The 14,378-nt window shown below is 40.5% G+C and overlaps 1 protein-coding gene across 3 annotated transcripts in view; it reads left to right on the top strand.

Moving 5' to 3' along the window:
- The window catches only part of sh2d3ca (SH2 domain containing 3Ca), a 61,123-nt gene extending 50,983 nt beyond the window's left edge, over window positions 1-10,140 (top strand). For 2 of the 3 annotated variants that reach the window (XM_085166770.1, XM_085166773.1), the window contains 11 exons: window positions 1,315-1,464; window positions 2,239-2,516; window positions 2,669-2,746; window positions 3,436-3,563; window positions 3,677-4,049; window positions 5,260-5,389; window positions 5,579-5,694; window positions 6,169-6,340; window positions 6,433-6,544; window positions 6,622-6,828; window positions 7,991-10,140. In XM_085166770.1, coding sequence (XP_085022896.1) covers window positions 1,315-1,464; window positions 2,239-2,516; window positions 2,669-2,746; window positions 3,436-3,563; window positions 3,677-4,049; window positions 5,260-5,389; window positions 5,579-5,694; window positions 6,169-6,340; window positions 6,433-6,544; window positions 6,622-6,828; window positions 7,991-8,166 — 1,920 coding nt within the window. In that variant the 3' untranslated portion in view covers window positions 8,167-10,140. The remainder of the gene's footprint in view (window positions 1-1,314; window positions 1,465-2,238; window positions 2,517-2,668; window positions 2,747-3,435; window positions 3,564-3,676; window positions 4,050-5,259; window positions 5,390-5,578; window positions 5,695-6,168; window positions 6,341-6,432; window positions 6,545-6,621; window positions 6,829-7,990) is intronic. The other variant, XM_085166771.1, reaches the window with a different exon arrangement.
- Window positions 10,141-14,378: the final 4,238 nt, after the last annotated feature.

Here is a 14,378-nt window from a genome sequence, read left to right as displayed (position 1 = left end):
ACAGCTCAGTAGAAATTGCTTTAGCATTGAGGAGGAGGGAATCTCTGCCAAACAGACAGCTGCGCGTGTTGCTGATGTACGCAATTGAATTTCACAGCTGGTGACTAAAACATAGATACAAAGAGACACACAGCCACAGACTCTGATGCACTGCATGCACATGTGGAGAGTATTTCATAGACGACCTGTCTCTTGATCAACCTCTGTCTCTTTTTTATGCACACACACACACACACACACACACACACACACACACACACACACACACACACACACACACACACACACGCACAGAAACACAGATTCAAATCAACCATCTGTGAGTCTTTCCTCTTTGATTTACATAAAATATTCATTTATTCATGGATTTACCCCAGTGTAAACTTGGGGAAACCCCAGCCCCCTGCTTACAAAACAATGCCTAGTGGATAGATCTCAGGCACCCTGTGGATGGTTACTGTACATTAGCTTTCATAGATCCTCCTCCTTGATCATCTTCCTTTTGTTATATTCTAGTTTATTGCTCAATGTGGCTTTCCTTTTAGACATATTTGTTAATATCCTTTTAAATCTATACTGTTGGTATGTTTGAAAATGGTAGAGAAAGAATATTGTGCCCTTCTGTTGAGCCTTTGACCTGTGTTTATACTGCCTCCTGCTGGTATCTGACACTGCTAACCCTGGACTGTGTTGCCTTTCATATTCTGTGCCTTGATTTCTTTTATTGAATGAATTTAAAGCTTTGCACATTCTGCTTTCTCTCCCTCCTTGAAGGCTGCTGTAAAGGGAAAACTGCTGAGTTTGAAATTTTTTTTTTTCCTTGCTGTGTGGCTACTAGATCAATATTTGTGATTTCTTCTCACAGAAACCATCTGCAGTGTTTGGTAACAGCAAGATGTACAGCCCAGAGGTGTTTCACTAACACTAACAATGCTTCTGGATTGCTTGTTTTGTCAATAAAATTTAAGAATAACTTTCTCTCTTTTTTTCTTTTTCTTTTTTACAAATAGTGCTGAACTCTGAAATGCATCTTAAGAAAATCAATTATTTTATCCTTCATGGCGAAATCAAACTTTCCTTAGCAGCACGGCAGACAAGTTTGGCAGCTAGACAGATAGTTGTTTTATTTTCAGGAGCACAAACTGTCCTAAGGCTTTGTTATAAATAATCACAATCCTCTAAATTCAATTGTTCAACAACCAGAGTGTCAGAAACTAAACGTTCACACACAAGCTGTAGCTCAGATCAGTGAACTGTCTTGCTTTCAAGCTTAAAACCATCCTTTCTGTATTTTTTTTTTTTCTCCATCTATAGGTATCAGAGACTCTGGTTTTGCGCAATGGAGACTTCCTTGTGCGCGATTCTCTGCTCAACGTGGGTGACTATGTTCTGACCTGTCGGTGGGATAATGAGGTGCTACACTTCAAGATTAGTAAAGTCCTGGTGAAATCCAGTGAGACCAAGGTACATATTCTTCTTTTAGGGGCTTAACAATCGGCACTGCTTGAAAAATCATCTAATCCCTGTTTATTTTGTTGGATTGTACTTTAAATGTCTTTTTGTTTAGTCGTCGAAGATCAGACAACCACAAAAAGCTACCACTGGTCTTTTAAGTTGCATGAAGTCCCTTGATGATGGTAGCAGGAGAAGCACAGGCGTAACTAATAACATTAACAATGGCTCTGTTACACTTAGATGCCTCAGTGAGTTTTCCACTGAGTCAGCATGCACAGTACCAGTGATGGCATCAGAATGGAATCCGTGCATCCATCTTCAAGTTTCACCCTTGTATGACCTGTGAACGTGTCCTCTGTCTTTACCGATTTGGCGCCTTCCTCCCATTTTCAGCTCAACTAAGAGCACCATCAAACCTGCATGCAAACAGTCGTGTTGTACCTGCAATATTAATCTGAATGGTGTTTTTGTAGTTTTATTTGTGTTTATGTGCATGCCAAATCCATCCATTAGAAAGGCTTATTTTCTCTTGCTGCCTCTAATGACTGAGATAATTACATGTGGAGGCTAATTTGGCACAGGTGTGCCTTGTTGACCAGCTGTGCCTCAGTTAGTTTTTGTTTCCAAGCTTTAATTGCTACACCGCTTATTGAGGTCTTCTTCTTCTTTTGAAGCACTTACCAGCTTCTTCTACGCACTGTACTTTTAAAGGTGTATACACTGAGTTTTAGAGGGATAGTTGGCTTTTGTGCGTGACACAATTTCTTATTTCCTCCTCTCCAGGTGCAGTACATGTTGGCGTCTGATAGTTTCGACTCAGTACAAGAGCTTGTGCGGTTTTACGTCGGTCAACGCAAACCGGTCTCCCAGTCCAGTGGCGTCCACATCTACTGTCCAGTAAGCAGAACTCTCCCTCTGCGCTACCTAGAAGCCACTTTTGCCCTCTCCAACAGCAAGCAAGGCTCTGCCTACTCACCGTCCAGTCAGAGGGGAGCGTACATCAAGAGGAGGAGTGTCACTATGACCGATGGGCTGACAACTGAAAAGATCATACCTCACAGGTGAGCTGAGTGATCCGGGAGTCAGGTCGGTGTTTAAGCGGAGATGCTGTTCAACCCGCAAACACCCCCTGCTGGACAGATGATAATAAAATCCTGATGATGTTCTGCAGTCTTGTAACGTCATTGTTGCTTTATGTTATATACACAATTAGTGACTCAGACAGTCCAAGTCCAGTTGAGACACCAGTGGCAACACCAGAACCAGAGCCGGAACCTGTGCCCAACTGCAGGTTGTGTGTGTGTGTGTGTGTGTGTTTGTTTGTGGCACTGGTGTTGTTTTTGAGCACAGAGTTAGAGCACTTACCTTTCACATTCCTGAAGCCCCCCACCCCTCACTTCACTGACACCATTAGCACCTCCCTAGTAATCAGTCCTCAGAGTGAAGCTGCGTACTGTCTTATTCAGTCCTGCACTGGATCAGTCAAGTTTCAGCGACAAAGGGTGTTTGAAACTTGAAATTGAATCTACCAAGGAGGAGCAGACAAATACGTTGTTGTGTACAGTGTAAAAACATGTTGACCTTATTTGTATGAAATGGATGTAAGGCACATTGGATAAAATAACTGGCTTTGAAAGTGGGCGTTACTGCTGATAACGGTTTTAATTGGATATGAATGGCGATTGTGAATCTTAAACGTTATTTAACTATTTTTTTTCACCAGTTTAGAAGAGATTAAACTGTACTCCACGTCTTTGCTCCTGCTTAAGTCACAAACTTGATTTTTGCTCAGAAAATAACACATCTATTTATCATGACGACTAAAACGTCTCCCTTTTCTCTCACCAAGAATAAATCCGTACATCCTTAACCACACCACTCCTGTCATCTGAATCTGAGCTGCACTGCTTTATGAGGTTCCCTATATTACCTTAGCAACCAAAGATTTTTAACATCTCTTTAAAAATGCTGTGTTTGCAGCCCGTCGACGATTCACCACCATAAAGACGCAATGCGGAATTGTGCAATGAGCATGGACCAGATTCAGGAGTATCGTTGCCCCTTGTCACCTGTCGGGGAAACCCCATTGTCTCCAGCGTATAGTGCTAGTAAGTAACCAGGCAGTCACAGACTCAGGCGCATAAATAAAACATAATCATGTTCCCTAACTCACTCAGCGGAGTTTTTAAGGTTCCTTTTTGCTCTGTCTCTTTCTCTTTAGTCACCAGGCAGAGAGCCCACTCAGGTGGGCGGGTCCTGGCTGTTGTCCCTCCCTCCCCTGTGATGCGTCGCTCCAGCGACCCCCAAGTCAGCCCCTCAGCCAGTGACAACCCTCCAGAATTTCCCCCACGTACCTCTCACTCAGCACACTCCTCACCAGCCCATCATCCCAACTACCAATCACATTCTTCAGAAACAGCAGGGAGCTACTGTGACCTCAGACCTTGTCCCTCTGGGCCCCCCAAACCACCAACTAAAAGCTACGTAGAGCGATTGAGAGTGGAGGAGGGGACAGTGGAGGGAGCAAGAGAGGAAGGAGAGGGGGTGTTCAGCGCCCCACAAGTGGAGACATCTTCCTCGTTTAAGCCATCCAGGTACGAAACATAAAGCCAGCCTTCCGGATTTGTATTTCATGGTGTTTCCATATTGTATATTATATGACGAGGACATACTCCATACTAAAATGCATTTGTGAGTTTTATGATTTGTCTTATATTATTGCCTGTTTTGAGAGGAAAAGTCATGACTATGATTCGGTTTTTAGTTTTTCATAATTCTTAATGAATTATGGCCATAGGACGAAGAGTAGGCACAAAAAATGTGATATTTTTTCTCGGTTTGTTATATGTTGTGTTATATGGCTAGATTTAAAATTTGGCCTGACAGATATATCAACAACTGAAATGTTTTAGACCTAGCCAGAAGGCAGCTGTTACATGAAAGGATATCAAAGAAAACCAGCTTATGTGTTACAAGTAACAAGCAGGGTGAATAGCCAGCCTATCGTGTGGTCAGGATACAGTTAGGGAATGTTGAAGAATATTCTGCTCAAAGGGCAATACACCTGCTGACATTTAGTCATAGAGTGCGAAAATATGAGTGAGTGAGGAAGTTTTGACAGGCTCTGCAGTAAAGCCATGAATGAACGGAGTGGAAAACAGGCTTGAGTAAGCAACTGATAATCCTGTGGGGAAACAGCCCGAGGCTAGGCTTTTTGCTCTGGTCATAGACGCAGCAGATACTGTATTTTATTGGGCTTGCGGTGCCTTAAGAGGACACAGCAGATGAAGCTTGTAAAATGAAAATGGCAGGATGCACCGAGTTGGCACTACCTCTGGATATCCTTGTGTTCCCCTGTGAAATTCTGGTGCAGGGGGAGATTTGCTAAATTGGTGTGAGCAATACTGGGGAAAAATGGCAGGAAAAAGCTGCGGTTGTTTTGGACACATCACATCCCATGTACCAGCTGATATTACAACAGTATACTCAGATTGCTAATGAGGATGGTCAATATTATGAGTACATGTATTGGTGTCAGCAGATTATGTCAGCAGATGATGAGCATAAAATTGCACAGCCCCCATGCTCTATGTTTGTGCTCACTCAGGGACCGTTTTTGCTATTGAAGGCACTAAATTCTATTAGGTTACAAACTGAGATACCGGCGTGAGCCCCGTAATCAATTTAAAGTCATATCCTCTCAATCCTTTTTAAACAAGTTGGGCCTCTCCTGGTATCCTCGCTAGTGCCCGTTTCCTGTGCTGCCTTGGTATTTTCTAATGTGGTGTAATTGTTCTTGTGCAGGTATGAGTCTTGCCTTATGCCGGCTGAGAATAAGCCTCTGGAGATGTCTGTATTGAAGAGAGTCAAAGAGCTGCTGGCTGAGGTGGATGCAAGGGCTGCAGCTAAACATATTACCATGGTGGACTGCACGGTACGAAGAAAACACAGAAATAAATACACGCAGCTAACACAGCAAGCTTAAACTTATAAGTTAAACATAAATGCATACTGAGATGCATATTACTGCCAAAGATTTATGTACCAAAATAAACATGCATGTAGCCCAACAGGAATATAAGCATAAAACCGTGATCACACTTTCTTCTCCTTTATTTGGCAGGTTGCTAGAATATTAGGTGTAACCCCAGAAATGCAAAGAATGATGGGAGTGTCCTCAGGGCTTGAGTTATTGACACTACCACATGGACACAAACTGAGACTTGACCTACTGGAGAGGTGCAGATGCTTTTTTTTTTTTCTAACATCTTCCTTTATGCATCACTGAGTAACCCTTTCATTAATCCAGCTATTGATTATCTTTTTGGTTCCATTCTTATTCGTATTCTGTAAAATAAATTCAATTACTCTGATTTTCTGCTGCACTCCCCTTGTTCCTCTGCTTCCATAATAAATATTTATTTCATGGAACAGCATGGGAATGCAGTCAAACTTGTTATAAAGCAAAATGTGAAGCATCACACTACGCATTACAGCTCCCTTTTGCTCAACTTTAAGTCCCATTCTAAAGTTTTTGTAAAATTATTTAGAGTACTTTAAATAATACATTTCTTCTTCTTCTTTTAAAAGGCTCCTTCAGATTATTCCAACTCACTTCACTAGAGTGATGTGAATTCAGGATGCCTTTAATAGACCTTGACTTGCCTCTGAAATAAGTGTTAAACAAATAAATTGCGTCACTTTGTTTCTCAGGTTCTACACCATGTCTATCATGATGGCTGTGGACCTGCTTGGCTGTACAGGAAGCACGGAGGAGAGGGCGGCCCTGCTCCATAAGACCATCCAATTAGCAGCAGAGTTGAAAAGCAGCCTGGGCAACATGTTTGGTTTTGCTGCTGTGATGAGAGCCCTGGAGCTCCCGCAGGTAAAAGAGTCAGAAGCCATCGTCGTTAGCGTGGAAAATCCGTGAAGGCTAGCGCCAAACGCATTCTAATTTTGTGTCTTTCACTCCCTCAGATATCCCGTCTGGAGCAGACATGGGTAACCTTACGCCAAAGACATACAGAGGGAGCTATTCTATACGAGAAGAAACTCAAGCCTTTCATGAAGAATATAAATGACGGCAAAGGTGAGATTTCTGTGGCTGGTTGGTGTTGTACAAAAATTCATCAACAGCGCTAAAGTAAAACTATTCCGTGCTTTCAGAATCCAGTGCTCTGTCCAACACCACCTTCCCTCACATCATTCCCGTCCTGTCTTTACTGGAGCGTGGTATGGCTCTTGGGGATGTACTGGAACCCTGGGAGAGTGCAGAGGTGGGAGTAGATGTAGTCATGTACCACCTAGAGGCAGCTCGCACCATTGCACATCACGGGGAGCTCTACAGAACCAATGCAGAGACGAAATTACAGGGTAAGAGGAACCTAGATCCAGTCCAATATTTTATTTATTTTCAGGTTTCTGCAAAACTAATGACATTGTAGCTTTTACTGCAGGATGTAAGTTTTGACTAGTGGGTTAAGTTAATTGCAGTCACTCACAGTGGACCTTTCCTTTGTGTTTGTGCTGTAGTTGATTTTTGTAGGATTTTTAAGACTTATGTGGCAAATTTGTTGGTGCTATAGCCCAGTGGCGTAATAGATATATGCCGTAGCCCTTGTTTCCTGTCAGTAATCAGTTGGTTGTTGCCAGCTTGACATGTTGTTACATCTCGATGCGTTGCTATAAATGTGTGTTCAGTGTCACAGCATCCCTGTGATGTAATAATCGTGTGTGGTTACTACCATGCAGACTGTATTGACCTCTTAATATCCCTCCACTGGTTCTCAGTTTGAATCAGTTACTGCATTATCGAACAATCTGTCAATAGCTATCAGTTCAGTTCTGTTTTCCGTTATTCTGCTATTGATCACTGTGACCTCAGCTTGCTCCTTTCATCAACAGTTCTACAGACCAGAGTGGAGATGCTTATTTCATGCTGTGAAACTTAGTTCAGCTAAAACATTTTATGGCCCAAATCCGTCTCTAATCCATTTTACAGGTTAGGGTTTGGGAGTTGTACTTCTTTTTATTAAGCGCTGGGTACATTTATGTTGATTTCCCTGTAGACTTACTGCAATGCGTGGAATGATCATTAAGCGTGGAAAATTCAGCAGCATGGGCAACGGAAGTTATCGGTTCTCAAAGCGCCAGTTTTCAGAGCTCTCAGCCTTGTCTCACAGTCTTCACTAGCAAAAAGAACTGGCTCACATGTTTGCAAAGTCTGTCATTTGGTATTAACTGGTCATAAACGGTGGGGAATGGGTGGAAATTTAAAAAAAATTGAGTTGTGCTTCTCAATACAATTTTTCCATCCATGTTTTATGTAATTAAATTTTCACATTTTATTTTATTTGTGATTTTATTTATATGTGCAGTTTATATTTTTATTCACAGTTTCTTGTTGATGTGGTTGGGTTAGATATTTAAGTTTGCAACAGTAAAGTTTGTTAGATGTTTTTTTTTCTATTTCTGTTTACCTCTTTTCCACCATTATTACAGTGTAACTTATTAAGTTACTTCCTCTCCCCTCCAGGAATTCAGGAACGAGCTGAAATACATGACATCTTCCAGACTGAGTTTCAGATGCGTCTGCTGTGGGGCAGCCGTGGCTCTGAGGGCAGCCAATCGGAGCGTTACGAGAAGTTTGACAAGGTCCTCACCGCCCTATCACACAAGCTAGAGCCTCCTGTGCGTCACAGCGAGCTATAGCACCTGCCCAGACAACCTACAGGGCAGGTGCTTCAGTTTACCGCTCATAGTGGTATGGCCTTGTTTTGCATTGCAAAGGATGGTGTGGGAGTGCTCAGTTTGGACACTGAAAAAGGTGAGAGTGAAAGAAGAGGCAGCTAAAAGAGTATGTGCAGTGAGCAAGAGGAACACGGAAAGGGTCTCGCTGGCAATGTGTTGCACTCACTGTGGATTTAAAAGGAGGTACAGAGTTTCTTCCGTTCCCCTTTGTGGACTTCCTCACTTACTGCTGAAATATTCAAATGAAAAGGGAGAGAAGATAATCTAAGCGGAACAGAAGATGGAGCAGAAGGGTGACCAGTTCTTCTGGTACAACATTTACACTGTGCCAAACCGAGGTGCAGAATTTGGCTTTGCTCCTGTAAAACACGGATACTCAACTGCTGTCTCACACTGTAGCCAAACTTGCATAGCTCATGTAGATGTTTAGTCTGTAAGAATGAGTGAGTGTTTGTCTGCTGGCAAGTGTGTTTGCGTTTCTTCATTTTTGTATGTCATTAAAGTTTCATGTCTATTTTATTTTTTTGTCTTATTTATTCATTATGATCAAAGGATATCAAAACATTATGTACATTGCTTCATGAAACTGAAGAGAATCTGTCAGTGCTCATTCCGAGGGAACCCTGCTCATAAAATCTCATGAAATATGTATCATGCAGTCCCACTGAATCCCATTAAAAATGTATCAGGCATGCATTAATAAATGTACCAGAAATGAAACATTCACACAAGTTATGCAGCAACTTCAATATGAGGGTTTTGTGAGTGGTTAAAAACATTAAGAGGTCAAGGCAAGCTCCCCGCGTTGCCTGTTTGACTTAGCCTTCTCATATTTTCTGTCCTGTGCACCAAAATGAGCTAAAACAGCATTACAAAAGACAAGAAAAATGTAGCGTTTACATTTTAAATCAATGTCTCAGTTAAGATGTAAACATTAAGGAACATGCTTTAGTTTGAATTTGGCTCCATTTTGCAAATTTGCTGAAAGAAATGTTTGCTGCATTGATCCAGAAAATGTTACGCCAACTAAAAAGTTGCTTTAGTAGCGATTCGATAACTTCCATACAAAAATGTGTCAAAGTCAGGAAATATAACATTCAGTGCAGATATTTTGTGTCTGTGGAAAATCTTTAAAGATGAATTAATAGTGCCACGTTTGTAGTACATCTAAAGAAAAGCGTCTACTGCTTGTATGTTTGAATTTGTGTTGCAGCAATACAGCTAAAAATGACTGAACAAAGTTTATTTCTTTGGGGTTACATTTTGCTTGACTATCCAGTGTTATGTTTTTGCTTTAACATTTGAAGGGCCTGAGAGGGCTATTGCAAACTCTCAGAGCTATGCAATCGTTTCAACCAAATGCTGAGAACCCTGGGGAAGAGACTTCCATTGTGGATGTTTAAAAAAAAAAAAAAATTCTTATAACTGAATGGATGAAAGTCAAATCAGAATTCAGTTAAACAGAAATGCTTCTGAAAATTGTCCTTACTGGGATATTCTTAAATAGATGTTCGATTTGCATTTTCTAGTTTGGGATAAGCTGTACAGATCTAGAGTTCATGAAGGAAGGAGCCATGTGACAGTCCCACTGTGGTCCAACAGGGGGCGTGGTTTAGTCAGCAAAAAAAAACAAAAAAACCTGAATCATGAATTGTAACATTGAAGACCTATACGTGAAGAAATGCCACTTTTATTGTGTGTGTTTCGAGACCAAGAGTATGCCTACTGGTTTAGGTTTGATAACTGATAACAATGGTTTCAGTGATGTAATATGTTTTTATTTGTCCTCTGTCGAATGCTGTACAGGAAGCTGCTTTGTCAGCATGTCAAGAAATGATTGGGACTGATTTCATTTATTTTCTTTTTTCTTTTTCTTCTTTTTTTTACGTCCTGTACAGTTCACTTTTTTCAAATAAAATTGCTTGTGTCAATGCATTCTGTTTTGTTTGTTTTTTGCTGTGAATGTGGCATGTATAGTTTTGTCTGTACATAACACATTTATATTTTAACAATCTGATTCCTCGTTAAAGGCTAATTTTTGTTTGAGACGTTTCTGTAATCATCAAATCAGATGAAAAGATAAGAGATACCGTAGCCATTTTTCTTCATCATCAGATACACTGCAAACGCATACAACAACCAGCCACAAAATTAAAACTCCACATGGATGCAACCATCTGCCGCAACTGGGGGATGAGGGGAAGGAAAAAAGAACAAGGAAACTACAAGTACAAATATGGCAGTTGGGCTGGTACTTATATGGCACTTTTCTGCTCTCATTGACCACTCAAAAGACTTAACACTACAAACCTCATTCACCCAGTCACACATGCATCCAGACAAGCACTTTAATCTAATATTCACACGCACTACACAGATGCAGTGCAGGGTTATTCTCCTGAAGTACCACTCTGAAATGACTTAATACCAAAGTGCTGATTTGTTTGATTTTTTTCTGTGCATCTAAGTATGTAGACTTTGAGAACTCCCAATCACAGTAAATGATAAGAGAACTGACAACATTTTATATAAGAAAATTCCAAATAGTCTAAACAATAAAAACTCTCATTTGGTTTGAACCCAGCAATGTAGCAACAGAGAATCAGAGATGAGCAAAAACTGCTGATTATTATTTTTTATTTATTTAATTAATGTGTGGTTCTAGTTTGATTAAAGCTGTGGTGCCCTAGTGTAAAAGGGAAACTATATATTTGTAACTGACTTTAAAAGGTTTATGTCTCCTGTAGGAATAAATAGTCTTAGGAGTAAATGTGTTATCTTGAAGATAGACTTTTCAGTGCTGACATTTTGGGGGAAATTTACTCTCCAGGATAAGGAGAACAAAATGGATAGCTGGATGGAAAATTCAGAATGCGGGTCTGGAATATTTCTACATTGTGATACTGCTACTTTTTTAGAAACTAAAAAAAAAACTTCCTCTGTTTGAATATTCTAGCATAAAAAGCTGAACCACTATTACTCATAGTATAAATGATGAGTAAGAGTTCTAAAACAGCTATTTTAGAACTCATAAGAATAAAAGGAAATAATGGTGCCCAAAGAAGCCATTTTCTTGCAATGTTGATTGGAAGCCAGTAGGTGTCACCATTTGATCAAACAAAAGGTGGCCCTTCTTTTATATACAGTTTACAACCTTAGCTCTCAGTTACCATTGTCATCACCATTTTCAATCCTAGTCTAGTTTAGGTTTAGGTAGCTGGTGGTGCACGAGTACTTCACGGGTTTTAAAGGTGTTCTTAGACTGTGCACAATGCAGGGCACTGTATTAGTGTTTTAATAGCCATGAAAATGCACAGGTATCTACCTCGTGTTTACGGGAAAATGAAGCATATGATATGCATTTGTGTGACGCATCCCACATTGTTTTGCAGACAGATCCATTCTGATGGCAGCAGGAGGGAGAAAAGACAGATGGAGGGTGTGTGCGCACACGTGTGTGTGCATGTGTGTCCTTAAGTGTGCATGCATGTGTTTGTGTGCTTTTGCCAATGTATGTCTATGTATAGCACAACACAGATGTTGCAGGAACACTGCTGTTGGTGGTTATTCCCCTAATGAAGAACGCAATAGTGACATTAAGAAGGCAATAATCCTGAAGAAGTCAGCTTTTTCCAGTCAAAACATTTGTCTCAAAAAAGATAAAGTTGAAAAATGACTACATCTACATCAGCTATGCTTGTAAGCATAAAGGAACCAAACAAAAAAGAATACAATAGAATCAGACACAGTAGGATGCTCTGCAATCTGCTAAGGCAAAAAAAATAAAAATAAAAAATAAAAATAAAATAAAAAATTATAATTTGCTTGTGTCTTTGTCTTCCCTTTCCATACAGTTCCATAGGCGTAACATGTTATGGATGTAATCTCTAAGAGGATTCGCCCTGCTTGGTATCATGGTACATGTTAATTTCTGCTCTTTATGTCCCTTATTGAAACAGACCCTAGATCTCCCAGACCTGAAAGCCAGTCGGCCAGCCAACCGTCATCAATTCACCCCTAATCTCTACCCCCACTCTTTCTATAGCTAATCCGTTGTGTTGGTCATTGTCATCTGATCGTGTGTGACCTTGGCTGCTCGATTTGCTGCTGCCTGGTAGCATAACGTTAACAACTGCTGCCCATCCACAGCCAGATATTAGTGGAAGAAAGTGATGATTCCTATTTCTCATCTAACCTGAAAGGAGAACATGACTAAAAATTGGGTGGATATACTGTGTGTTGAAGGTGGAGCATGATAGCAGGCCGATCGGGTTACCAATCTTCTTTCATAGAATGAAATTGTAAGCTAATTAAGAATAATCCAGTTCAGATATCTGATAATTACATATGTTTTAACTCAATCATATTTTGAGCACAGCAATAAAATTGTTATTAAAACTGGTATGTAAAGCCTGGTATTGGATAATGAAAAAGAAAAAGAAGAGAAAGAGGAAGAAAAGAACTGCAGCATGATAATTAGATTAGTCTTTTTTTTTTTTACTTCAAATAGGCCCTTTCAAAAAGATCTTGCAGAAGATGCACATTTGAGCCATCAGTTGGCTTCCTTTAACATGTAAAGCAGAGAAGATATGATTTGAAGTTTTAGGAATAATGCATGTGAAAAAAAAGATTCAGGTTTACTCAGTACTGAACTGAAGGCGTCATGGTCACTGCTGTGACTGTTCTTTAAACAGAAGCAAGTAAAATCCGTCTTTGTTCCACAGAAATGTGGCGCACTATGCATAACAGCTGTACATGAACCTCAACACAGCTTAGCAAATGTGACATGACAAGCAGCGATGGTGTGATCATTACTGGATAACTCACTCTATAACCATGAAACTTATGGCCATAAAAATCCCACCCACACCTCTGAGCTCGCCCCGTGGCTGTTTTCACTCGTCTGGATACTTCTCATTGCAGCAGGGACAAAAGACTGCAATCATAATCATCATGTCTTCATTTTCTTTCAGAATGGCCACTGCAGCCTCCGCCATCAGAGTACTCCCGGATTTTCCCGCCTGTGTCCCCACCCACACCTCACACTCCCCTCACACCCTCCAGGCCCCTGGTCGATCTGTCTATCTGCCCCTGCACTGACTCCTCATTAACACATGAATAAAGACGAGGAAGGGCCTGCTAAGGCTTGGACTCCAACAGACGGCAGCAGATTTGCAATTCAAACCTCTGACCATCTCCTCTCCCACCCCCTCCTCATCCTTCACATTCTGTAACCTATGCTAGGGCTGGAACTGTCACCAGCATGACTGAGGATGCATGTGTGAAAGGTGCAATAGACAGTGTAGTTCCATGCTTATGCATGCTTTAGTATTAATAGGCAGAGTGCAAATACATGTTGACGAGAGAGAACGAATACCTTCTAATTAAAATAAGGCAAAGTACAAGGGAATATCAGCTTTTAAATGGGAACAATAGCATGGAGTAATATTTGCCTTACAAATACGAAATATTTCAAAGGCCTTAATATACAAGAGAATAACTCAAAACGCAGATAAAGAATTTTTTTTATTTAAAACACATTCTAATTTTCACAACTACGAAACATTTAACTACAGCTAAAAAACTTCAACTGCAAAAATATATTTAAAAATTAAAGTAAAAAAAAAAAGTAAACAAGGTTTAATTCACACTTTCAAATATAAACCCCTAAACTGGAGTCCCCTCCTTAAAATTTTTGTGACTATGTTGCACAGTGGCAGTGCTGTCATGTTGACTTATACGAGTATACACCTACCAATTTGCAGTAGCTGTTACACTCCCAAGGTGATAGATAAAGATGCTCCAGGGAGTTACAAATCAAAAAGTGTGTGGCACAGTGGCATTACATGGGAAGGGTGCCTTCCTACTTCCCTCCACCACTCCTCCCAGTACTGCCACGCAGAATTCATGAGTTGGATCACACCCATATTTAAACTCAGCCTTCATTTACGTCCAAGGTAGACGCCTGTAAGATATTTTAAGTCTGACTTGCAAGGTTGTGACTTGAGCTCTTTGACAAAATGTGTCCACAGACAGACATATCAACACAAGAACTCAAAACCGCTTCTTATCATTACATCAAGTAAAAGCAACCGATTTAATTGTTCACAAACAAGTAAATTAATAAAACCAGTAACCTAGTAACTTTTAATGGAATTCAAATAAATGCTTGT

Source organism: Neolamprologus multifasciatus, chromosome 7 (assembly GCF_963576455.1).
Source record: "Neolamprologus multifasciatus chromosome 7, fNeoMul1.2, whole genome shotgun sequence".
In the NCBI taxonomy this organism is placed as follows: Eukaryota; Metazoa; Chordata; class Actinopteri; order Cichliformes; family Cichlidae; genus Neolamprologus; species Neolamprologus multifasciatus.
Note: the sequence above shows the minus strand (reverse complement) of the source record. Positions and strands in the feature narration are given on the sequence as shown.